At 45.4% G+C, this 23803-nt stretch overlaps 1 protein-coding gene across 1 annotated transcript; it reads right to left on the reverse strand.

Moving 5' to 3' along the window:
* Positions 1 to 5818: 5818 nt before the first annotated feature.
* On the reverse strand, positions 5819 to 22861 carry GMFG (glia maturation factor gamma). The gene is made up of 7 exons (XM_044305875.1): positions 22803 to 22861; positions 13562 to 13658; positions 13408 to 13457; positions 13118 to 13167; positions 12123 to 12205; positions 8004 to 8077; positions 5819 to 5963 (listed from the first exon to the last, which is right to left on the reverse strand). Exons 1-7 carry the CDS (start codon positions 22803 to 22805, stop codon positions 5892 to 5894), a joined length of 429 nt encoding a protein of 142 aa, XP_044161810.1. The 5' UTR covers positions 22806 to 22861; the 3' UTR covers positions 5819 to 5891.
* Between the last annotated feature and the right edge of the window lie 942 nt (positions 22862 to 23803).

Genomic DNA, 23803 nt, shown 5'->3' on the forward strand with positions numbered 1-23803 from the left:
AGGGCTATTATAGATATTGGGGGAACTATGGGGGCTATTATAGATATTGGGGGCACTATGGGGGCTATTATAGATACTTTAAGCACTATGAGGGCTATTATAGATACCAGGGGCACTATGGGGGCTATTATACATATTGGGGGAACTATGGGGACTATTATAGATACTTTAAGCACTATGAGGGTTATTATAGATACCAGGGGCACTATGGGGGCTATTATAGATACGTTAAGCACTATGAGGGCTATTATAGATACCTGGGGCACTATGGGGGCTATTATAGATACGTTAAGCACTATGAGGGCTATTATAGATATTGGGGGAACTATAGGGACTATTATAGATACTAAGAGCACTATGAGGACTATTATAAATACTGGGGGAATTATGGGGACTATTATTGATACTGAGAGCACTATGAGGGCTATTATATATACCTAGGACACTATGGGGGCTATGATAGATAGTTTAAGCCCTATAAGGGCTATTATAGATACCTTGGGCACTATAGGGGCTATTATAGATACTTTAAGCACTATGAGGGCTATTATAGAAACTGAGGCATTATGGGGGCTATTAAAGATACCAGGGGCACTATGGGGGCTATTATAGATACTGAGAGCACTATGAGGGCTATTTTACATATTGGGGGAATTATGGGGGCTATTATAGATACTGAGAGCACTATGGGGGCTATTATAGATACCTTAAGCACTATGAGGGCTATTATAGATACTGAGAGCACTATGGGGGCTATTATAGATACTTTAAGAACTATGAGGGCTATTAAAGATACTGAGGGCACTATGGGGCCTATTATAGATACTGAGAGCACTATGTGGGCTATTATAGATACTATAAACACTATGAGTTCTATTATAGATACCAGGGGCACTATGAGGGCTATTATAGATACTGGGAGTACTAAGGGGGGGGGGGGCATTTTATGTCCAGGGGGCACTAAAGAGGAGCATTATATATATACTGAGGACACTTTATTTCATGTGAGTGTAGCCTTCCTGCAGATAATAGTCCAGAATCGCAGTGACAGATTCCCTTTAAGCAGTCCCTGTATGGACCAGTTTCTGATCAGGGTTCACGTATCCTTATTATGATGACACTTAAGATATTTCTTATGGAAAATTGTTCTGCTCGTTGCAAATCCTGCTTTTGTGAAATGCAACCGCGGTATCTGATTTTATCAAAAGTCATTGCTTCTTCTTCTTATAATCTGGCTTTCTCAGGTGGCTGGTTCAACTATGATCTCCATGATGTTGGGACCCGGCTGTGATCGCTCCCTCCACCAACCCTTATGGCTGCTCCGCTGGAAAAGAAGGAACGAGGCAGGTGAGGTATGGGGTGGATTAGGAAATGAGAGGAAGAGGAAGGCGGGAGATTAGTGATGGAGCAGGTAATAGGAGTGCAGCGCGAGGCGGACTGGAGGAACATTGGCTTCTTATCGCTGCTCTACACTGCAGATAAAATTGTCTGCTCTATAGCAGGGATCCCATAAGGCCTGTGCCTGTGTAATCCATCTTCTTGAAAGGCTTATCCTGGACTGTTTTGTCCGCGCCTCTCAGTTCTCAAAGTCCTCACCTGGGAATTTATTCTTCAGCTTTTATTCCCGAGTTTAATGTCGTCTCTAATGTGAGCGGTTTATTTCCTGACTCTTCAAGGACTTCGTGCAGCAGCTTAAATGGTGAGAAGAACATGCAAAACATGGACGGGAAGCTGTGAAACAAGAGCTACTTAAGGGTGACACCCCCTCCTGGATTATATTTGTCACACAGGCCAATTACTAAGAGGCAGGATGTCTTCTGTTCTGTAAGACGGGTCCTTCAGTCATTGAGTATTACATGTTCCTCTTTGACCAAGTGAGAGGGGCAGTGGTTTACTGGACATTTACTCTAAACTGGTTACGTTCTCAAGCACAGACAAGCTGGATGTTCTAGGTAGCTATGGATTTTTTTCTGCAGTGACCTCTGCCGGAGAAATGTGGTATTACTTGGCACGCATCAAAATGAATGTTCTCTCATGTGATATATGGTCATGCCAAGTCCTCCAGGGTGGGAGCCACTCTTTGCAATGGATCTCTACTATGGCTAACTGGGATCTCGGAGAGGACCCCTCCTCTATGAGTGTATCACTAGTAGAGGAGAACCCCTTGTAAGGAGAGTTTCCATTTTCTGAATCATTCTTTAATGAACACTTGTGAGTATACCTTTAATATACCTTCAATTTCAATTCATCAAAATTTTTGGTGGTCAAGCATGAGTGCCACCAAAGCGCCAGAAGAGAAGCAGAATCCAAAAGAGAAAACAAGCATTGGTGGGTTAAGGCCATTGGGTTGAAGACCAGCCAAAGACTTGGTCCATGCGTCAGTCCCTCGGAAAAATGGAGCAGCGTGAGGGGTAATGCCCCAGGCAAGTGTGACAGCGGCCTGTAAAGCAGAGACCAGACACTAAAGCACTTGGTGTAAAGGCCAAACATTGCCACTAAATCAGGAAGATCCCCTTTCAGACTATAGTTTAAGTACTGTGTGAAGACATGTGTCGTTTTAGAGATAGTAACCTCCAAGAGTGTTATGCCTTCCTAGTGAATGATGTAACCAATTTATGTGCCCGCACCTGCCTATTCTGCACCATCCAAAGAAACTGTAGGGCGTGCCACCCGCACTTTGCAAGATGACAGTCAAGGTTATACAACAGTAGCCTAGCTAGCCAGCGTTTTATAATAGAACCCATGATGTTTGAACCAGTCCCTTCCCCCACACATTCAGTTTACGGTACCCAAAGCCTCGGACGCCCACACTTTGCAGATATTATGGAGATGAGTCTGAGAGTGTCTTTGCTTTGCTTCAGATCTGTTTGATCTGCCCTTTTAGAGATTGTAACCTCCAAAAGTGTTACACCTTCATAGTAAGTGAAGAAACCACCAAGCGTATGTACCTACCTATGTCTATGTAACACACACTCAGCATGTTCCAGCAAGAGTTAACTATTCTGGCCCAGCCGTCTCCGGAGATCAGGGTGTGGGCTGGTCCATCCCCTAGCACCAGAAGATTCTAGAGTGTGCTAGGAGTTTACAGTTGTGAGTTCAGATCCTGGAGGAGAGGGAGCAGACTGCAGACTCTCCTGTCCCCAGGCATTCAGCTAGAAGCACCCGGAGACAGTTCCCCGTGTGTCCTCTGCCACTTCTACAGGAGAAGAGAGAGAAGAAAAAGGAGAATTTCAAAGCTATAGTGTGTCAGTCAGCGATGTGATCAGAATCAAGCATTACAGGCCCATGCTGCAGTGGAGGGAAAACGGGGTAAAGACACCCTGCATGCTTCAGATACAATTTTGGCCAGTCGTATTATAGAAATTACAAGTTGCAGACATTGTGATAAACTGCTGTGGTTAGCTGGCAATCTCATGATTAGAGCCTGCAGTAATAGAGAGGAGTAACCTGAGGGCCATCACTGCCATCTACTCATTTGACTCATGCTTGGACATCTATGTGCACTATGGTTCGATGCACCTTCACCTGCCTATTCCGCTCCATCCAAAGAAACCGTAAGGTGTGCCACCTGCACTTTACAGGATGACAGTCAAGGATACACAATCTTATACAACAGTCGCCCCTTTATAATAGAACTCATGATGTCAGAACCAGTCCCCCTCCTCCCAGACACCCAAAGCCTCGGGCGCCCACACTTTGCAGATATTATGGAGATACATTTGTCTTAGAGCGTCTTTGCTTTGCTTCATATCTCTGTGTGTTTTACTGATTCATGATCTTATGAACGTAATTAGGCAACAAGAACACCAAACAAATTTCAATAAAAGGCCTTGCAGTGCTCGTCGCCGGCTTGTTGGTTTTATTTCCAGGGGGACTTGCACATAATTGTAACATACATTTCACTGGATGCAGAGATCTCATTTCTAAATCCTTCCCTTCCGTCCTGTTAATAGCGGAAGAGACTTGTGGGATTCTATATGGAGCAGTTCTGCTCTATTCCTTATGGAGGAGGAGGAGGATCTTTTCACAATTCTTATACAGGAGGAAGATGATGTCCCATACAAAAATGTTGGTAAGAAATGGAAAATGAGTTCCCAGATTATCAGATACTCTGGACTGTGCTGTCTGGTTTCAGTTTTGAAGATTATCAGACAGCACTGTGCAAAATAGAAAGAGCAAGATTAGCACAAATTCTGGATTATTGGAATTCCCACTGTCTTTTAGTTATGTCTCTTCCGGGATACCAAGGGGAACAAACCCTAAGATTCAATGGGATGTGGACCTTAAGGACCAGGGACTAAGGGTAAAATACCAGTGGAGAAATCTAAGAGAAAATGGCATACCCATAGAAGTTCTGCTAGATGACGAGAATTGTACTCCTAGTAAATCAGCTTAAAGAGAGCAAAAGGGTCCACCTACTGTTCCTGCACCTAGATAGATCGATCAATAGATATAGATAGATACAAATTAGATAGCTAGACAGATAAAAAAAAAGGTTACATAGATAGATAGATATTGTAAGAAGGTACCTGGAATCATCATGAATGTAAGGTATGTGTCACTGAGGTTCCTGGCCTCGGTGAAGTAAGAGCCGGTATTTTATGTGTCAGCAGAAGCTATTGCTAATTGACACCTTGAGATTTAGCATGGCTGTCATAGCTGATCCGAGACGGCTCTTACTGGGAGTAGTCAAAGTGCTGGGTGGGTGACTACTCCCCATGTTCCAGGCTGGGTTTTGCCAGGCATAAAAACCAGCCAGCACTGCCAGGTGTTGTGGAGTTACCTCCCTCTGACAGTGGCGCTCAGGAGTCTTTGTGCTGTGAACTGAGGGCTGTGCTGGGATTTGAGGTTTGAGCCGGGCTGGAGGACTCAGGCCCCTCTAAAGGCGAAAAGGCCGCCTATGGACTTGATGAGGCTCAACTGCTAACAGGGTGTGAATTAACACCCAGGAGAAAAGGTGACTTTTATTGTTTATGGACTTTCCTTCTGTGTGAACAAACACCAAGCCACCTGCACTTTGTGATACACCAATGTGTGAATAAACACCGCTGTTTGATTCAAGAGCTGTGTACTTTGCCTCTATACTGCATCCGCTAGTCCTAACTACCAGAGCGAATCCCCACAATATATAGACAAACTGGACCCATACAAATATTCAGCAGTGAGGAACACCCATTTCAGGAGACTGTCTGATCTCCGCCCAGACTTCACCACCATGGAGGAGGAAGAGAGCCTCTCCATACTGCTGGGGGAAGAGGAGAACACAGTGGCCATAGCAGCACAATATGTCAGTCTATATCCTCCATCCCTACCCATTTATTTCCCACTTGCTTTGGTAATGCTAATATATATTTAGTCCTGCCAATAAAGCTGATTTGAATTTGCATTTCATATGAGATAAATAGATAGATATTAGATAGACAGATGATCGCTAGATAGATAGATAGCTTATTGGACATATGGGATACCAAGAAGTCTGTGACCACTTTGTTCTCCACCGTCCTGGCACATACTATGAGAATGACATTGGACTGCTCTTGTCCCAACATAACATCATCATTCCAAATTGATCTACAGGAACCAGTAAACAACCTCTTCTGATGAAGGGCCACTTGAGCCTGGAGACATTGTGCTACTCATAGAGAGATCAAGCACAGTCTCAGCATCATTGGTCTTGCATTTCAATATATCAGAGAATCCAATAATTCTCCATATGATGAGGCCTGATTGATCTTTCATGTTTGTGTCTGGAAAGTCTCCTGAACTCGTCAGAACCCCCTTCCCTCCGTACTGCAGAGAACATGTCAATACACAGGCGTATGAGAGAGGTCAGGTTTATTAGTCAAAAACGATTTGCCATCAGCCTCGGTAAATGTAAATTCAGGTCAATCTCAGCGGAAAAAAGCCAGTCGTTCCTTCAGCCATTCTTCTGTGAGGTCACTGGTGGTCCTGATCTCAAACACCTGCACAAGGTCACATTAGAGAAGAGAGAAGTTGTCTGGTTATTACATGTAGAACCTGTAGAACCAAAAGGGCATTTACACCAAAAATTAATAATTCACATTATGAGATTGACTTGGGCCCCCTGACATTAAAGATCATGGGCCCCTAACTATGTAACCACTAAGATACACTGGATTTGGTATCAGATTTCCTGGGGTTCTTTGTTTAGGATCCTCATGTATTGGCCAGAGGGGAAGACGACTACCAAGAGCGTCTATCACGCTGGAGGACCTGTCCTGTCCTGCATTACAAAGACAGCATTGATTTGAATGGACACTGTGTAATGCCTAATTTCTCCTGTAGTGGCGCTGTAGGGAAATCAAACACTTACTGCCAAATCTTCCGACACCTTACAACCAATCAAGGGCAATAGGCATTTATACCAAAATAATAATAATGCATCTTATGAGATTGACTTGGGAACCCAGGCATTAAATATCATGGGCCCCTAACCACTAAGATACACTGGATTTGATACCATATTCCCTGTTTAGGATCGTCATGTATTGGCTAGAGGGGAGGATGATTACCAAGAGCGTCTCTCACTCTGGAGGACCTGTCCTGTATAACAAAGACACTATTGATTTGAATGGTCATTGTGTAATGCTTCATTTCTCCTGTGGTGGCGCTGTAGGGTAATCAAACACTTACTGCCAGGATTCCCCACACATTACAACCAATCACTAGTGATCCCAGAAGAGCAATGGGCATTTATACCAAAACGTAATAATGCACCTTATGAGATTGACTTGGGCCCTTGGGCCCCTAACCGCCTAACCCCTATGACAGGGATCGGCAACCGTCGGCACTCCAGCTGTGGTGAAACTACAACTCCAAGCATGCACACTTGCTTTGCTATTCTCAGAACTCTCATAGAAGTGAACAGAGCATTCTGGGAGTTGTAGTTTCACCATAGCTGGAGTGCCGGAGGTTGCTGACCCCTGCCCTATGATATACTGGATTTGATAACCTATTTTGAGAGGTGTTCCCCCTTTAGGATGCTCATGTCTTGGCCAGGGTGAAGGACAACTACAAAGCGCGTCTCTCACTCTGGAGGACCTGTCCACTCTTGCATTACAAAGACACCACTAATTTGAATGGACACTGTGTAATGCTTCATATCTCCTGTGGTGGCGCTGTAGGGAAATCAAACACTTACTGCCAAGGTTCTCCAGACATTACAACCGATCACTGGTGATCCCTGCAAGAGGACACTTTGTAATCAACTTATTGTCAAGGGATTCCTCTACACCAGGGATGTCAAACTCGTGGCCCTCCAGCTGTTGCAAAACTACAACTCCCATCATGCCTGGGCATACTACAGCTATCAGGGAATGATGGGAGTTGTAGTTTTGCAACATCTGGAGGGCCATGAGTTTGACATCCATGCTCTACACAGTAGGAACTGTTCAAAGCAAACCCCTAAAAACAGGGCCGGCTCCAGGTTCATGTGGGCCCTTGGGCGATAAATCTCAGTGGGCCCCCTTGTGGCATTTGTCAAATGTCACCACGGCATCTGAGAGAGTTAAAAAAACAAAAGCGCGGGCTTCCTGCTCAGACGCGCCTTCCCCCAGCGGTGATCGGGGAAAGCATCCTGTTCTAAAAATGAGCTGTAGCCTGTATTAGGCTTCCAGGCTCATTATTAGTATATCCCAGTTCAGGCCACTAGATGGCAGCACTGAACTGTGATATAGTGATTTCTATACAGAATAACGGAGCAATTTCCATTACTCTGTATAAGTTGTAATCTAATCTCGGCAAACTTTAAGTGACCTAGGAGTAGTGCCCTCCTTCTGACCATGACCTTGCCGAGATCAAGGGTAAAGATCAGGGGGTTATTTAGAAAGCACCAAGTGAATTATGGCTTAGAGAATCCTCACCTCCAACATCTCCAGTCCTCCATCCCTCATAAATATGATAGATATTCACTATTTTTATTAAATTGACCACAATATGTGTGTAAACGGTCTCTGCACTTAGAATGTGAGCTAAGGTGATACCTTGGTGAGCTCAGCAATCTGCACCAGCCTGTTCTTGCTTCCGGCGTACATCATTTGCTGCTCCGGCTTGCACCCTGTGTGTGAGACGAATCTTATTAGAAGTGTCAAGGAGAACAATGGGAGAGATAGTTATATAGAAATTTTTATAAAGCATCATATAAACTATAAAATAACAAGGGATATTCCAGGAGATTCATCGAATACCAAGTGCAGCCGCAGAAATAAAACTGACAAAGCAGGGGCTATGCATTCCTATGAAGCCTGGGTGACTCTGTGACTAAGTGAGAACTGTAAAAATGGCTGCTGTAACTTGACAAAGTCCTGGACCGAGTTACAGGACAAAGAAGACGCATGAGAAGAAAACATTGCGTGCAGGGTTCTCAGCTCCTCCACTATTGGTCCTGGGGAACTGGGGGATAAAAATAAATCCTGGCATTCAGGTGAATATTTATAAGACGCACCCTATTTAGTAATGCTAAACAGGATCCACACTATTAAAACAGGCATAATGCTTTGTAGGGTTGATCCTGCTAATTAAAACAATACCTTATCCACGCCTGAGAAAAATAACTTTTTATTAATATGTAAATAAGGTCTTTGGTGCTCCGCGGGGGTGGGTCCAAGCCCCTCAGAGCACCGGAGTTACTCCTGTCTGCACTTAGAGTCACTCCCCTTGATTTACAGGTTCAGACATCATGCCTGACTCTGTAATCTTGCTCCAGTGCTGTAGTTTACACTCTTGACACATGCGCAGCACATCTGCCTCTGCTCCCCAACTGTGCATGCGCTGATGACATCATTCAACCCCTCCCCCCCGGAACAGGGAAGGCTCAACTTAGTTCAGGTGGAGAATGACATCATCAGCGCATGCGTAGCAGTCATCTATGTTGCTGCGTGAGCCAGCAGTGTAGACTACGGTACAGGTTCAGGCATCTGTCCTGACCCTGTGATCTGCTTGTGCCATAGTTTACATTATCGGCGCATGCCCAGTTCATCTTCCTCTGCTTCCGCAGCAGCGTAGATGACTGCTGCGCATGCGCCAATGGCATCATCCTCCACTCTGAAGAGGAGATGATCATTTGAGTGGAGGATGACATCATCGGTGCATGCAAAGAAGTCATCTGTGCAGCTGGGGAAGCAGAGGCAGATGTACTGCTCGGATAGTGTAGACTACAGTACAGGCGCCAGATTACTGGGCTGGGCAAAACACCCTGCAGGAGGAGTGGCTGTAAGTGCAGAGCAGAAGAGCTCTGGTGCTCCGAGGGGCTGGGCTAATTTACATATTAATTGCAAGTTCATTTTCTCAGGATTGACGAAACTGAGGAACATAAATGAGATATGGTTTAGTCAGAAGAATCAACCCTATCTGACAATATGCCTGTTTCATAGTGCTGATCCTGCTGACAGATGCTCTTTAAAGGGCTTTTCTGACATTTTATTATGGATGACCTATCCTCTAGATCAGTATTTGATCAGTGGTGGTCGGACACCTGGGACCCCTGCCGATCAGCTGTTTGAGAAGGCACTGGTGCTCCCAATAGTGCCTCAGCTTTCTCGCAGCATCGCCACGTTCACCGGTCACGTGGCCTAGGCACAGCTCAGCCCCATAGAAGTGAATGGAGCGGAGCTGTGCTTGGTAAGCGGCGAGAAGGCCCCGGCGCTCACAGGAACACCACTGCCGTCTCAAACAGCTCATAGGCAGGGTCCCAGGTGTCGGACCCCCACCTATCAGATACTGATGCCCTATCCTGAGGATACATCATGCTATCCGCAAAAAAGCGGATCAGTTTTTTTGCGGATTAGATGCTGAGCCATTCACTTCTATGGGGCCCTTTTCTATTCCACGGTTCCGCAAAACAAATGAAACATGTCCTATACTTGTCCGTGAAAACCAGGACATGGCCCCATTGAAGTCTATGGGTCCGCAAAAATACTGAATGCTATCTGTTTTTTGCGGATCCGCAAAAAAACGGATAGCATTCAGTATTTTTGCGGACAGCATACGCCCGTCTGAATGAGCCCTTAAAGTCTCAAAAAACCCTTTTAATTTTGGAAACGTACACGAAGCCCCTTGGCTCCGACACAAAATCTACTAAGTGGTATTTATAATACTGGGGTCTCCTTCTGTGGCCACTGCTACCTCTGTACCCGCTCAGATGTAGGGGCCCCGGGTCTACCCCAGCCATCCAGCTCTCTAATGTTTCTCATTATTATCGGCAGTTTTTTTATAGGCGGCTCATCTTCTCATTATGTCTTGTTTGTAGAGGTTTTAATGATATAATTGTTATAATTATCCGATGCATAATATTTGATGATTTTGTGCCGCACTACGTGAGATCATTTTTAAAGAAACAGATCGCTCCATTACTCAGCAGAGAAATGATCCTCCCTGATTTATTTTATTATTTGCACTATTGCGGATGTGAACACTGACTTACTGCAGCATGACCTACCCGAAACATAGCGACAGCCGGTCCAAGAGCTAAGGAGTGAAAGAACCCGAACTGTAAAGTTTGGGTTCGTACCGAACTTTGCGAGTTCGGGTATCCAGACCCGAACCAGGACTTTATCACTGAAGTCTGGGTTCGGTGTTCGGATGATTTCATTATTTTCCATTATAACATGGCTCGTGGTCAAGTTCGGGTCCTGAACCCAAACTTTGACCTGAAGTTCGGCCGAACCCGTTGGGTTCGCTCATCTCTACTGAGGAGTCATAAATCTGAGTGGTAACGGTCGGTCTCCACATCTCAGACTTGCATCAATGCGTCCAAAACGAGCGATTTTACAAATATTTATACCACCGTTTTGTGCTTACAGCTCCTTTGCACGGCTATGTGTCTCCATGGCGACAGACTACAAACAAGCCCTTTGTAGTCTGATCCTCCCATCCGTCCCTTACTTCTTGTATCCTAACGGAAGTATGACTGTAAGACAGGCTATGCTGGATTCCCTGGTCATCTGTCGCCATATAGGCGCATAGGTCTGCCTAGGAGCTGTAGACATAAAACGGCTGGAAATTTTGAATGAAGACTATTAGCAAAATGCTTCATTTTTCAAGTCAGGAGCATACAGGACGCGTGCGCTCCGTATTACGGATGTGGACTTATTCACTTGAATGGGTCGGCAATCCTCATGATACAGTGCTGTGCGGAGGCTCAGAGCGGGTGCCCGCGGAAGCATTACGGAGTGCTTCTGTAGGATTTCGGTCTCTGCATCGGTACGGCCTGAATATTGCGGATGCGGAGCCATTCAAGTGAATGGGTCCGCAAACGCTAGACACACGACTGCTGCCCATGCATTGCGGACCACTAATTGAGCTCCGCAGCACGGGGCACACATGAACTTGGGTGCTATTGTGCCCACTAGTATAAACCTATTATAATACTGCCCTTCTATAAGTAAGTCCATCATAGCAACAGGTTCTTTTCAAGACCTGTCAGTGTTCTGTGGAGTACCCCTTTAAATTTAGCAAGTTTCTATTGAGCGTCTTCCATGTGCCTCCAGCTTTCCTAATGGAAACATGTTTAACACTGAATCTTTCCAAACCCTGAAGAGCCTCGCGCAGCGACTGACACCTGGCACTGAGTGATTACCTGTGTGCCCAGGATCAATAGCAGAAACTGCTTCCCAATTTAATGACAGCTCCGACAATATATGTGCTCTCAGAGAACGACCTTAATTACAGAGGAAAAATGGGAGTAAAACTCCTAAAAAAAAATAAAAAATTAACAGGATGTTTTGCAAAAATCTAAATACCGTACGTTCTCTAAAGGAAAATCCTCTGGCGGCCACTGCTGGAGAAATTTGGTATTGCATGGTATGGGCAGCTATGTAATGCATGGTCGTACTGAGTCCTCCAAAGCAAGAGACACTCTTTGCAGTTGGTTCACTACTCTGCCTAACAGAGGTGGGGTCCTGATCTGAAGACCCCTCTTTATGATGTCTATGTCCTATTAGGACAACCTTTTTATATGTGAATTGAGTTGCTTGTTAGTATGTATCATGATTGTAGAAGATTCCTTTAATCTAGATTTCCAAGGCATTTTTTTTTTTTTGTCAGGCTCCAAGTCCCACCTAGGACCAGTTCATAGGTGGACTTTATTGTATATGGTCACTTACCTACTGGGCTGGAGAATATCATACACAGCGGGTAGGAGATGCGGCCGTCCTCATGCTTGTACCTATAGCTGTAGACTAGGAATGTGACCTTGTGTCAAGGATATCGCAGATAAAACAGTGGACGCAGTCAACATTGTGCACAACAGATAGGACATTCAAGGTGGTTCAACATGGCGCAGATTGCTATACGTTGTAATTGGTGTCGCGTCACATCCACGGGGTCACTTAGGCTTCCGACCACAACCGCCAAACTACAGTGGGAAAAACTGGGTATTTATACCACAACTGTGTTCCATCCAGGAGGGGGAAACCTGTGATTTACCCCACAGTGTGACTACTCATACTCCTCTACGCTCACTTCAGGAGACTGTCTGATCTCTGCCCAGACTTCACCTTCACAAAGGAGGAAGAGAGACTCTCCATAAGGCCGGGGGAGGAGGAGAACACAGTGGCCATAGCAGCACAATATATTACTGCCTGCCATACACTTAGAGGAGCCTGATATGTCACTGACTCTTATATCCCCACCCTGGACGTGTCCCCATCCCCCAACCCTACCCAATTATTTCCCACTTGCTTTGGCAATGCTAAAATGTATTTAGTCCTGCCAATAAAGCTAATTTGAATTTGAATATAGATGGATAAATAGATAGGTAGCTAGTGCCACCTGCTGGTTGCTCTTTTTTCCAATTTTCTTTGTCCACTCCACTGAGGTGGACACACATGCTCAGTTCTATCCTTCAACTGCCACAACCTACAACAGAAAGAACATGTTCCCTGATAAAGGACACTCCCCTTGAGCGGCCATTTTGAACTAAATCTAGCAGAGCTGTGAATGTGGAGATCTCTGGATCCATGTGAGGTCCAGGGCTGGTTAGAAAGAGACTGTCATGTCCTATATGATGTCTTATATTCATTTTTTACATTAATTATTGGGTAACCCCTTTACATTTTATAAAGTAACACTTGTACTGAACTTCAAATTGTCAGGATATCGAGGCTGACGTTCCGGGAGCTCATTCTGTAGATCATCAGGGGAAATATCCTGAAACACAAACACAGCCTAATTTCCGGTTTATTGTAGTAGCAGGCCGTGTCTTATATATCACATTTATCAGGCAAAATAGAATTTCTCATTTGGAGTCATTCGTTTGGTATCTCTTGTGTGTATATACTGCTGTTACATACTTGTTATGGCGCCCCCTGCTGTTCTTTCGATGACCTCTGAAAATGTCCGCACGTTGGAGACCTCTACTCTAGGGACACACATTTTTGGATGACTTACCTCAAATTCCTCCTCTAAGACCACCAGCTGCTTCTCCTTGTCAATTTTCACTAAGAAAAAGAAAGAAAATAAAAATGCTGAGTTTTTGTATATTTGCCAAACCGCGCTGAAAGGAACGTCCCATATGTTATCTTACTCACAGCCGATCACTCACTCAGGATGGCGGCATTATTGGTCTCCTTCCTGAACCGAAACTTCCTCAGCATTTCCTTGAGATCTGGATCCACGTCACACACTACCAGAGAGTCTGACTAAAGGGATGGAGAAAGGAAAGTCAAAGACCACAGGCTGCCCCACAGCGCCATACCTTGTGTAGTGGCCATGCTTGGTATTGCAGCCCAGACCCATTCTCTTAAATAGGCCTGAGCTGCACATAGGACATGTGACCGATGAATGTGACATCACAGGGCCAGGAGGAGGGCGGAGCATCTTTCAACAGCTGATCAGCCAGGTTGCTGGAAGTCGGACCCCACCGATCTGATGACCTATTCTTAGAATAAGCCATAAATATTTAAGTCCCGGAGAACCCCTTTAAAGAGTTTGTCCTACAAAAATAGTCTACATTTTTTAAACCAGCACCTGGATATGAATACTGTTGTAAATGCATGTAATTAAAAATGTTGTGAGTTATTCAATGAAATCCATCTGTATGGCGCCACCTGCTGTTTGCTCTTTTTCTTAATTCTTTGCCCAGCTCTCTGAGATGGAAGCACACGCTCAGTTCCATCCTTCAGCTGCCACCAGCAGAACAATTGGCGCAACAAATGTGGAGATCCCTGGATCCATGTGAGCTACAGGGCTGGTTCTAAGTTTGTTAGAAAGAGATAGCCGTGTACTATATGATGCCTTTTTTTAATTATTTTACTTTAATCATGGGATAACTCCTTTAAATATGGCTACCCATGCTGCTTGCCACACCCAAGTCACTTGGAAGGTACCAGACGAGCCTATAAGCACTCTCTGGGCTCCTCCTAGGTAAGTCATGTAGCCATGCACACAATGACCACAGAGAGCTGCCCCTCCTTCCAAATATGGTGGCAGCAAACTGTCAAGCCCCGCACTTAAGCTCCACCCATGAGGAGCACATGTACCCTTGTGCTACATGTTATGGTCACTTCTGCACCTCCCCCAGCATGCTGTCTGTGGCTAAACATTTCCCCAGCTCCAGGCTGGCCACGGTCTTGGGCAACCAACACAGACCACCACCTTCTCCCTCCCACTTATAATAGAGATTTCTCCATACAAGGCCGGCTGCAGGGCCAGAAAACAACTCACAACCAGCCTGACAATTGGGATGATGCCTCTCACACCTTACACCGACCCTGCATGTCTATTTTACTACATCATTGTAGTCACTGTCTAACAAGCATCTTTTCTAATAACTTAGTGTTGTCCTGTCCCTCTGTTATTCCTCCCAGAAATGTATGAATAAATAGACAATGTTACTAGTTGGGGGGGGGGGGGGTGTCCCTACATAACCTGACAGTGTCAGACTGCGCAGGGACACACCCTCTTGAGAAGGGGGAAGGGCAAAGCCCAGTTGTCTACTTAGTCTTTCATTTTTAGGAGGAATAATAGAGGTACAACGTACATTTCTAAGAACAGATGTTCCAGAATTGCTGTTTCACGGGGAACGCAATTATTAAAGGGGTTGTCTGGCCCTTGGTACGCCACAAGAACTAAACTAAATTGCACCATTGTTCCTCAGAAGCTATTCTCCTCTATCTTTCCATGAGGGTCGGTTACCTGAGGATACCCCTGACCTCTCTTGAGAACGGCTTATTGCAGCCATTTTTAGGAGCACTTTTTTATCATAGTGGCGGCCGTGTGCGGGCCCCAAATTGCGGAACGCGCACTGGCAGGTATCCTTAATTTGCGGCCCGCAAAACACTATGGTCGTGTGAATGTAGCCTTAGTCACAGAGTCACCCAGGCTCCATAGGTAGGCATAGACTCTGATCTGCCATTACTCTTCTCTTTAGCAAAGTTTCACACTAAAATGCAGAGTGTATGGAGATGATCATATGACGCCATGCCCAACGGCCTATTGGAACGTCTCTCGATTTAGTCAGCGTGTCAGACAAACAGCCACAGCAGCACAGAGGACGGTAAAACTGTCGGAAAGAAGAGAGTAGCAGAGAAAGCTCAGAATATTGTTGTTGTTTTTTTTTTGCAAAACCTCGGTGCAGTAGAACCAAGACATCATTTACGCCAGCTGCGAATCATCCTGGGATTTGTCTCGGAACGTCAGGAGTTCGGCTGATGTGTGTGACAGATGCCGCTCTGAAACGCGTTAGCATTATTGTTGATGATTTCCCTGAGCTGTTTGCACACACCGCCTCCTTAAATCATCCCCAATGTCACGTATCTGTAAACCAAAGCTGGGAGGGCAGGCTCCAAAGCATTCGTCTTTGTGGCTAACGCATTTCAAGGATTTCGACTGCAATTTATAAGATCATTTCGTCTTCAAGATCCACCAGAAATGTCACCTGTAAATCCTTACAGAGCAGACGCTTAAAGGGGTGGCCCAGGATTTCAATATTGATTGGGCTATCCTCAGGATAGGCGCTTGATATCTGATCAGCGGGGGTCCGACATCCCGCAGCCCCCAGGAGGAGCTCCGATGCCGGAAGTCGGCAGTTAAACTACACAGCTTCATCCCATAGAGAATGAATGGAGCTTCATGGCGCATGCGGGATTAGGACAGGGGAATGGGATCCCAGCAGTCAGACCCCAAACTATCAGTTATCTGAGGACAGGGATGGTTTGCAGTAACTGGAATATCCCTTTACGCCCTGGAAACAACACTTTTAGGGAAAAATGCCCTAATAATATAGTAAGATAATTGCGCCAGCAGAAACGAAGAGACCGGCCCCTGACCAAAGCAAAGGGAGACATTGCTAACCTGAGCTCATCCCCCTCCATTATTCATAGACCCCATAGTATGAGATGAAATTGTAATGGCTGCAGTAACAGTATGGCTCCTCTAGGTGGCAGTGCTTCTCAATCCTGAAATCACAGCTGAAGAAAACGCCCGCGGGCAGAAAGGAGCAATGCAGACTCTGTGCCTTGTCAAGACTTTCCTTCACACCTGCATTATGCACTTGTCTATATGAAGCCGCAGCAGTACCCATAATGCACCACTGTGGCTGTCATACACCAGAGACACTCGCTAGAGTAACATATGATCAGGCCATTGGAGAGCCCGGTGACATGTCCAATATGCAGTATCATCCAGAGCTATAGCTCATGTCCAGTGCAATTTCCACAGCCTGGTGCAACGCCCAGCTTAAAGGGGTTGTCCGAGTTATGAAAAAAAAAAAAAAAAGATATAGCACTGTAAATCTGATGGTCAGCGATATATAACTAAGCGAAGCAAGTTTTAGGCAAAAAAAATATCTATTTCCTCATTTCCCTGGTTCTCTTCTGGCCCTTTGTTTACTTGCAATAAAAACAATCTCTGCCCCCCCTTCCCCTCCTGCACTGCAAAGGGAGTGAATACAAGAGCTGCCCTGAGTGCTGGGAGAATCAGCAGCATCTTGTATGTTTAGAACTACAAGTCCCAGCTGTATAATGACACTGCTGATACACACAGGATATTCCCCCTACCTGCAATGCTCTGCAGAACTTGTCTTTCAGCCCCTGTGCCCAGCATTTGTCTCCTCACTGCCTGCAGCTACACAGTAAACACTTCAGCCCTGAGTCTGTGCAGCTGAAGGTGTTGAGAATCCTGGGATAGAGCAATAAGCAGCAGCTGACAGTGCAGGGGGGCGTGGCCAAGTAAGTGACCTCTCCTGTATAGATCTCTCAGGCTTGTGCAGGAACTTTATCAGAGCAGGGAGAGAAGCTGACATCACAGGTCATGTGACCCTCAGTGAAGTCTGAGAAACCAGCCACTGGAGATAAAGTGAGGTCATTGGAAAGCTGTTACATTTGCCTAGTTAAAAACATAAAAAGAATAAAAAAAATAACTCGGACAGCCCCTTTAATGGTCAGCGCACGGCCATAATCACTATATTCCAATGCCTTGTGCGCATTTTAATGTCAAACATGGCAGATCCTCTGTCTTTCTTTGGGCGTCCTAGACATCATTATTATATGACCGAGATACGGGTGGGGGGAATAATCCGCCAGGTCCGCCAATTAGCAACAGCTTCACTCTATCAAAGTGCCGGATTTTACCCCCATGACTTTCTGAACAATATCTAAAGATAAGTTCACACCTGACAGAAATTTTGTGGGAATCTCGTCCACACGCCGCAAAAAATTAAAAGAGTAAATTGCCCGGCGTTGGAAATCTGAAATACGCAAAATGCCAATTTATCCTGCAGATCTCCACCGCAGATTTTATCCGTTATGTGATATCCACAGTCATTTCCCCGGAAAAAAACGCATGTAATTAATGCATTTTTCGTCACAACTGACTCTTCCACTGTGTTTTCATCTCTTATGGACATGCATTTTGGGCAGTGGATTTCTACGCAAATTCCACAGCGAATCCTCAATGGGTTTTTACGTTGCAAATTATTTCCCTCAAGGACGTAAAGTGTCCTAGTCAGGAGCTGTAATATTGTTATCATTTTTTACTCCCGAAGCCATAACTTTTTATTTTTCCGTTCACACAGCCATATGAGGTCTTGTTTTTTTTGCGGAGTGGGTTGTACTTTTTAATGGCACCGCTTAAAGGGGCTATTCAAGACTAAAAACTGTCCCCCATAGGTCTGGGCCCCTCACACTGAATCTACTTACCTGGCTCCCTGTGCTGCTCCTGGTCCCCGCACCGCCGCTGCTTCTTCTCCCCGTGCTGCTCCTGGTCCCCGCATCGCCGCTGCTTCTTCTCCCCGTGCTGCTCCTGGTCCCCGCACCGCCGCTGCTTCTTCTCCCGGTGCTGCTCCTGGTCCCCGCACCACCACTGCTTCTTCTCCCCGTGCTGCTCCTGGTCCCCGCACCGCCGCTGCTTCTTCTCCCCGTGCGAGGATGAAAAAATCCAGTGTGGGGGGGAGCAGTCAATGGTAGGCGGTGACAGAGACGAGCCTACCTAGCATTGCGGGTGACGCTAGGGAGGCTCGTCCCCATCACCGCCTGCCATTGGCTGTTGGAGCAGCAGCAGTGGCGGTGCAGGGACCAGGAGTGGCGCGGGGAGCCAGGTAAGTATAGTCCCTGTGAGGGGCCCAGCATATGTGGGGGCAGTTTTTAATCTCAGAAAACCCCTTTAATATTGCATGAGATGTAGTGAATAGCTGAAATAATTCCAAGGGGGTGAAATTGGAAGAAAAAAAAACACGCAATTTCGCCACAGTTTTATGGGTTTTCTTTTTACGGTGTTCCCTGTGCGGTAAAACGGACTTGTAACCATCATCTGAATGGAGCCCTAGGCCTCTTTCACACGACCGTATGGCTTTTTCAGTGTTTTGCGGTCCGTTTTAAAAGGATCCGTTGTTCTGTTTTTTGTTTCCGTTGTGTTTCCGTTTCCGTTCAGTTTTTCCGTATGGCATGTACAGTATACAGTAATTTCATAGAAAAAATTGGGCTGGGCATAACATTTTCAATAGATGGCTCCGCAAAAAAACGGAACGGATACAGAAGACATACAGATGCTATTCCGTATGTGTTCTATTTTGTTTTGCGGACCCATTGACTTGAATGGAGCCACGGAACGTGATTTGCGGGCAATAATAGGACATGTTCTATCCTTTAACGGAACGGAAAAACGGAAACGGAATGCATACGGAGTACATTCCGTTTTTTTTTGCGGAACCATTGAAATGGTTCCGTATACGGAACGCAAAAAACGGCCCGCAAAACGAAAAAAAAAAAAAAAAAACGGTCGTGTGAAAGAGGCCTTAATGTGAGGGAGGCATCCAGTCCCCAGGAGCGCAGCGTTCCTGGGATTTGACTGTTCAGATGTCATGTTCACAATTGACCATGGCCTCTGGCATGTTAAAAGTCTGTGACCGATCACAGTCTCGACTTCAGAGTGTATAAAACAGCAGGCACCTGGTAGCTACGGTGGTCGCTCAGCTCCTGAGCGGGTGCCATCTTTAAAGGGGTTGTCTCACTGCAGCCAATGGCATTTCTCATGTAGAGAAAGTTAATACAAGGCACTTACTAATGTATTGTGATTGTCCATATTGCCTCCTTTGCTGGCTGGATTATTTTTTCCATCACATTATACACTGCTCGTTTCCATGGTTACGACCACCCTGCAATTCATCAGCGGTCATTGTGCTTGCACGCTATAGAAAAAAAAGACGCGGCTTCTCTGGTGGTCAGGATGGTGGGAGTGAACATAGGCTACCGCTTTTTCCTATGGTGTGAAAGCACGGCCATGGCTGCTGGATTGCAGGGTGGTCGTAACCATGGAAACAAGCAGTGTATAACGTGATGGAAAAATGAACTAGCAAAGGGGGCAACATGGACAATCACAATACATTAGGAAGTGCCTAGTATTAACTTTCTCCACATGATAAATGCCATTTGCTGAAGTGAGACAACCCCTTTAAAGGCCCACAAGTACTGAAGGGGGTTAAAGGGGTTATCCATTAATATATAATGATGACCTATCCACCGATCAGCTGTGCTCCCCGTCGTCCATTGTAACTATAGTGCAACTAGGCCGTGCAACCAATGTACGGTGATGTCACATGGCCTAGGAAGAGGCCTCGGCGCTCACCAAGCTGCGGTCATGGGTGTCGGACCCCCGCCAATCTAATATTGATTACCTATCCTGGGGATACGTTATCAATACTAACTACCAGATAACTGCTTAAAAAAAGGAAACAACACAAATGTATCAAATTAATTTATCAAACTGGTGTAAACTAGAACTGGCTTAGTTGCCCATAGCAACCAATCAGATTCCTCCTTTCATTTTTGACAGCTCCTTTGGAAAATGAAAGGTGGAATCTGATTGGTTGCTATGGGCAACTAAGCCAGTTCTAGTTTACACCAGTTTGATAAATTACTTCAAAAGTGTATATCTAGGTAGAGCCCTGCCAGGACCTTCCTCCTTAATGACATCACTATAACCTATTGATGACCAATCAGCTGGGGTTTGACTCCCGACACCCGGATCAGCTGTTTGCAGGAACCGACGTGTGCCAGGAGCAGTCACCGAATCGGCACAGCTAAATACACCGCACACTAGATGTATAATTGAATAACTACAGCAGAAGAGGTCAACATCCCCAGAGCCAGGTGCTGTCCTCATCTCAACATCTTGCCCAAAATGTCTTGACCATGTGGCATATACTCTGGTACATTGCACCAGCTTGAGGGCCAGAAAGGTGGTGCCAGGCTGCAGAGTAATAACCCCACGTCCCATAAGGTGGAAGGTGTATCACAAGTAGGGGTGTGCCGTCAATGAGGCCAGGTGAGGCGATCGCCTCAGGCAGGGGCAGCGGAAGGGCCAAGGGCAATGAGAGCTTTCATTGTGGCAAAGGGGTCAGGTTATGAAATTGTCATGGGTGGGGGGTCAGGCAGCAGAAAGGCTAGGTGCACCCCCGATCACAAGGATTATTCTATGTCTGATGACCCTCAAACCATGAGTAAGAGCCTGTGAGACTCAAAACGCGTGTTGCCGACATTATTTTAAGGTATGATGTTGGACGTTGCTGGAACATTTCTTAAACCCATTTTCAGCCTGTAGTCCACCACGTTGCCCTTCGTCCTCACTTCATGATCCAGATGCCGACGCGCTTGAGCTGGCTTCATGCACTTATCTGTCTATAGGAACCTCTAACTGGCAGAGCAGCAGGTTGTGTAATCCATAACCACACGTCTACGATTGCACCACATGTCTCATCTATGTGCAATACGCAACCTGCAAGAAGTCCTACTCCTTGCCCATAGAGCAGTTGAAGTTTTCTAAAGTGCTTTTGCCCCCCCCCCATACCTGAAAGGGGCGGGAGAAGCCGCCCCCCAAAGTAATGAGAGGCATTGCAGTAAGTAACGAGAGGCATCAGCTCTCTCCTCACCCCCAGAAGGCACTGCTTCTTCAACACTGTTCCATATGAGAGTGCTGGCCCTCTTCTGAACAACGAAGAAGAGGAGCTGGTCCTCCCAGGTGGCCTGTCACCAACAATACTGGATGCTGCCCAGTGCCAGGCGATGTAGCCATGGGAGTGGAGATGCCACTCAGAAGAAGGTAAGCAACATGGCAGTGAAAGCGATACACACTGCATGGTGTGCATTCAATCTCCGCTGGAGGTCAGTGCTAGAAAGGACCTGCTGCAGCTAAGCCTGATAAAGCAGCGGAAAGAAAGAAGTCTCCCTCCTGCAACTGTGATCCTTGCAAGTGGGTGCTTGGAAAAAGTGGTGCAGTAGGGCCAAATGGATCATGCATCCCCCCTGTCGTGTCATACATATAAGATAGGGATCATTCATATCACCGCTCAGTGTTATACATAGAAGATAGGGATCATTCATATCACCGCTCAGTATTATACATATAAGATAGGGATCATTCATATCACCGCTCAGTATTACACATATAAGATAGGGATCATTCATATCACCGCTCAGTATTATACATATAAGATAGGGATCATTCATATCACCGCTCAGTATTACACATATAAGATAGGGATCATTCATATCACCGCTCAGTATTATACATATAAGATAGGGATCATTCATACCACCGCTCAGTATTATACATATAAAATAGGGATCATTCATACCACTGCTCAGTATTATACATATAAGATAGGGATCATTCATACCACTGCTCAGTATTACACATATAAGATAGGGATCATTCATATCACTGCTCAGTATTATACATATAGATAGGGATCATTCATATCACCGCTCAGTATTACACATATAAGATAGGGATCATTCATATCACCGCTCAGTATTATACATATAAAATAGGGATCATTTATACCACTGCTCAGTATTATACATATAAGATAGGGATCATTCATACCACTGCTCAGTATTACACATATAAGATAGGGATCATTCATGTCACCGCTCAGTATTATACATATAAGATAGGAATCATTCATATCTCTGCTCAATATTATGCATATAAGATAGGGATCATTCATATCTCCGCTCAATATTATACATATAAGATAGGGATCATTCATGTCACCGCTCAGTATTATACATATAAGATAGGAATCATTCATATCTCTGCTCAATATTATGCATATAAGATAGGGATCATTCATATCTCCGCTCAATATTATACATATAAGATAGGGATCATTCATATCACCGCTCAGTATTATACATATAAGATAGGGATCATTCATATCTCCACTCAGTGTTATACATATAAGATAGGGATCATTGATGTCTAGTTAAGCGATTTCCTAATACATTGAGCTGAGGAGTCAGCGCTACCAGGACTAGGACATCAGTCGGACCGGAGAGGCATCTTACCATCCTGCCGGGCGTCTCCTCTGTGACAAGGTTCCTGTCTGCTGACTCTGTACCCCTGACCTGGATGACAGCAGGATATGGGGGCAGGAGGGGGGGTGCGCAGCGCAGCGCAGTCTCAGGCTCTGCACGCAGCACATGTTCCGTTACCACATCCTGTTATCACACAAAACACACATTTGGACATTTTGCAAATGCAGAGAAAGACCAAACGTCAGGGAAAACCTCTCCTTTATAGACGACACTTTCCAACCTTCCACAATTCGTAGCAGGGAAGAGATTTGACTCTAATTCACTTGTTCTTCTCCGTCCACACCCAAAGCTAAAGGCAGAATTCCGCTGGTTTCCTGTAACAGTAGAGCAGTGCATTGTGGGAGGCCGGCTGATAGGTCACATGTCTGACACCTGGTGACAAGCCGCTGTCTGTTACCGAGGGCAACCAGTGTCATTTTGATACTCACCATGTCCTCGCGATATCTTCTTCTGTGAAGGCGGAGTGGAGAAGCTGGCTTTACAACCAATGTGGCGGCCATTGCCGTTCCCTCATTTCTTGGACAGAAAGTTACATAAGAATCAGATGAATAGAATTAACCCCTTACTGACCACGCGTTCTTTTTTCATCAACGCGTTCCAAGAGCTATAACTTTTTTATTTTTCCGTCTATACAGCTGTATGAGGGCTTGTTTTTGGCGGGACAAGTTTTGGTTTTTAATGGCGCCATTTTGGGGTACACATAACTTTCTAAATAACTTTTATTAACTCTTTCTGGGAGGGAGATGGTAAAAACTGCAATCCTGCCACTGCGTTTTTTACGTTATAAATTTGATGGCGTTCATTTTTCGGTGTAAATAACATAATATCTTTATTCTCTGGGTCACTACGATTGCAGTGATACCGAATATACAGTACAGACCAAAAGTTTGGACACACCTTCTCATTCAAAGAGTTTTCTTTATTTTCATGACTATGGAAATTGCAGATTCACACTGAAGGCATCAAAACTA

This window comes from Bufo gargarizans, chromosome 9 (genome assembly GCF_014858855.1).
Source record: "Bufo gargarizans isolate SCDJY-AF-19 chromosome 9, ASM1485885v1, whole genome shotgun sequence".
Lineage (NCBI taxonomy): Eukaryota > Metazoa > Chordata > Amphibia > Anura > Bufonidae > Bufo > Bufo gargarizans.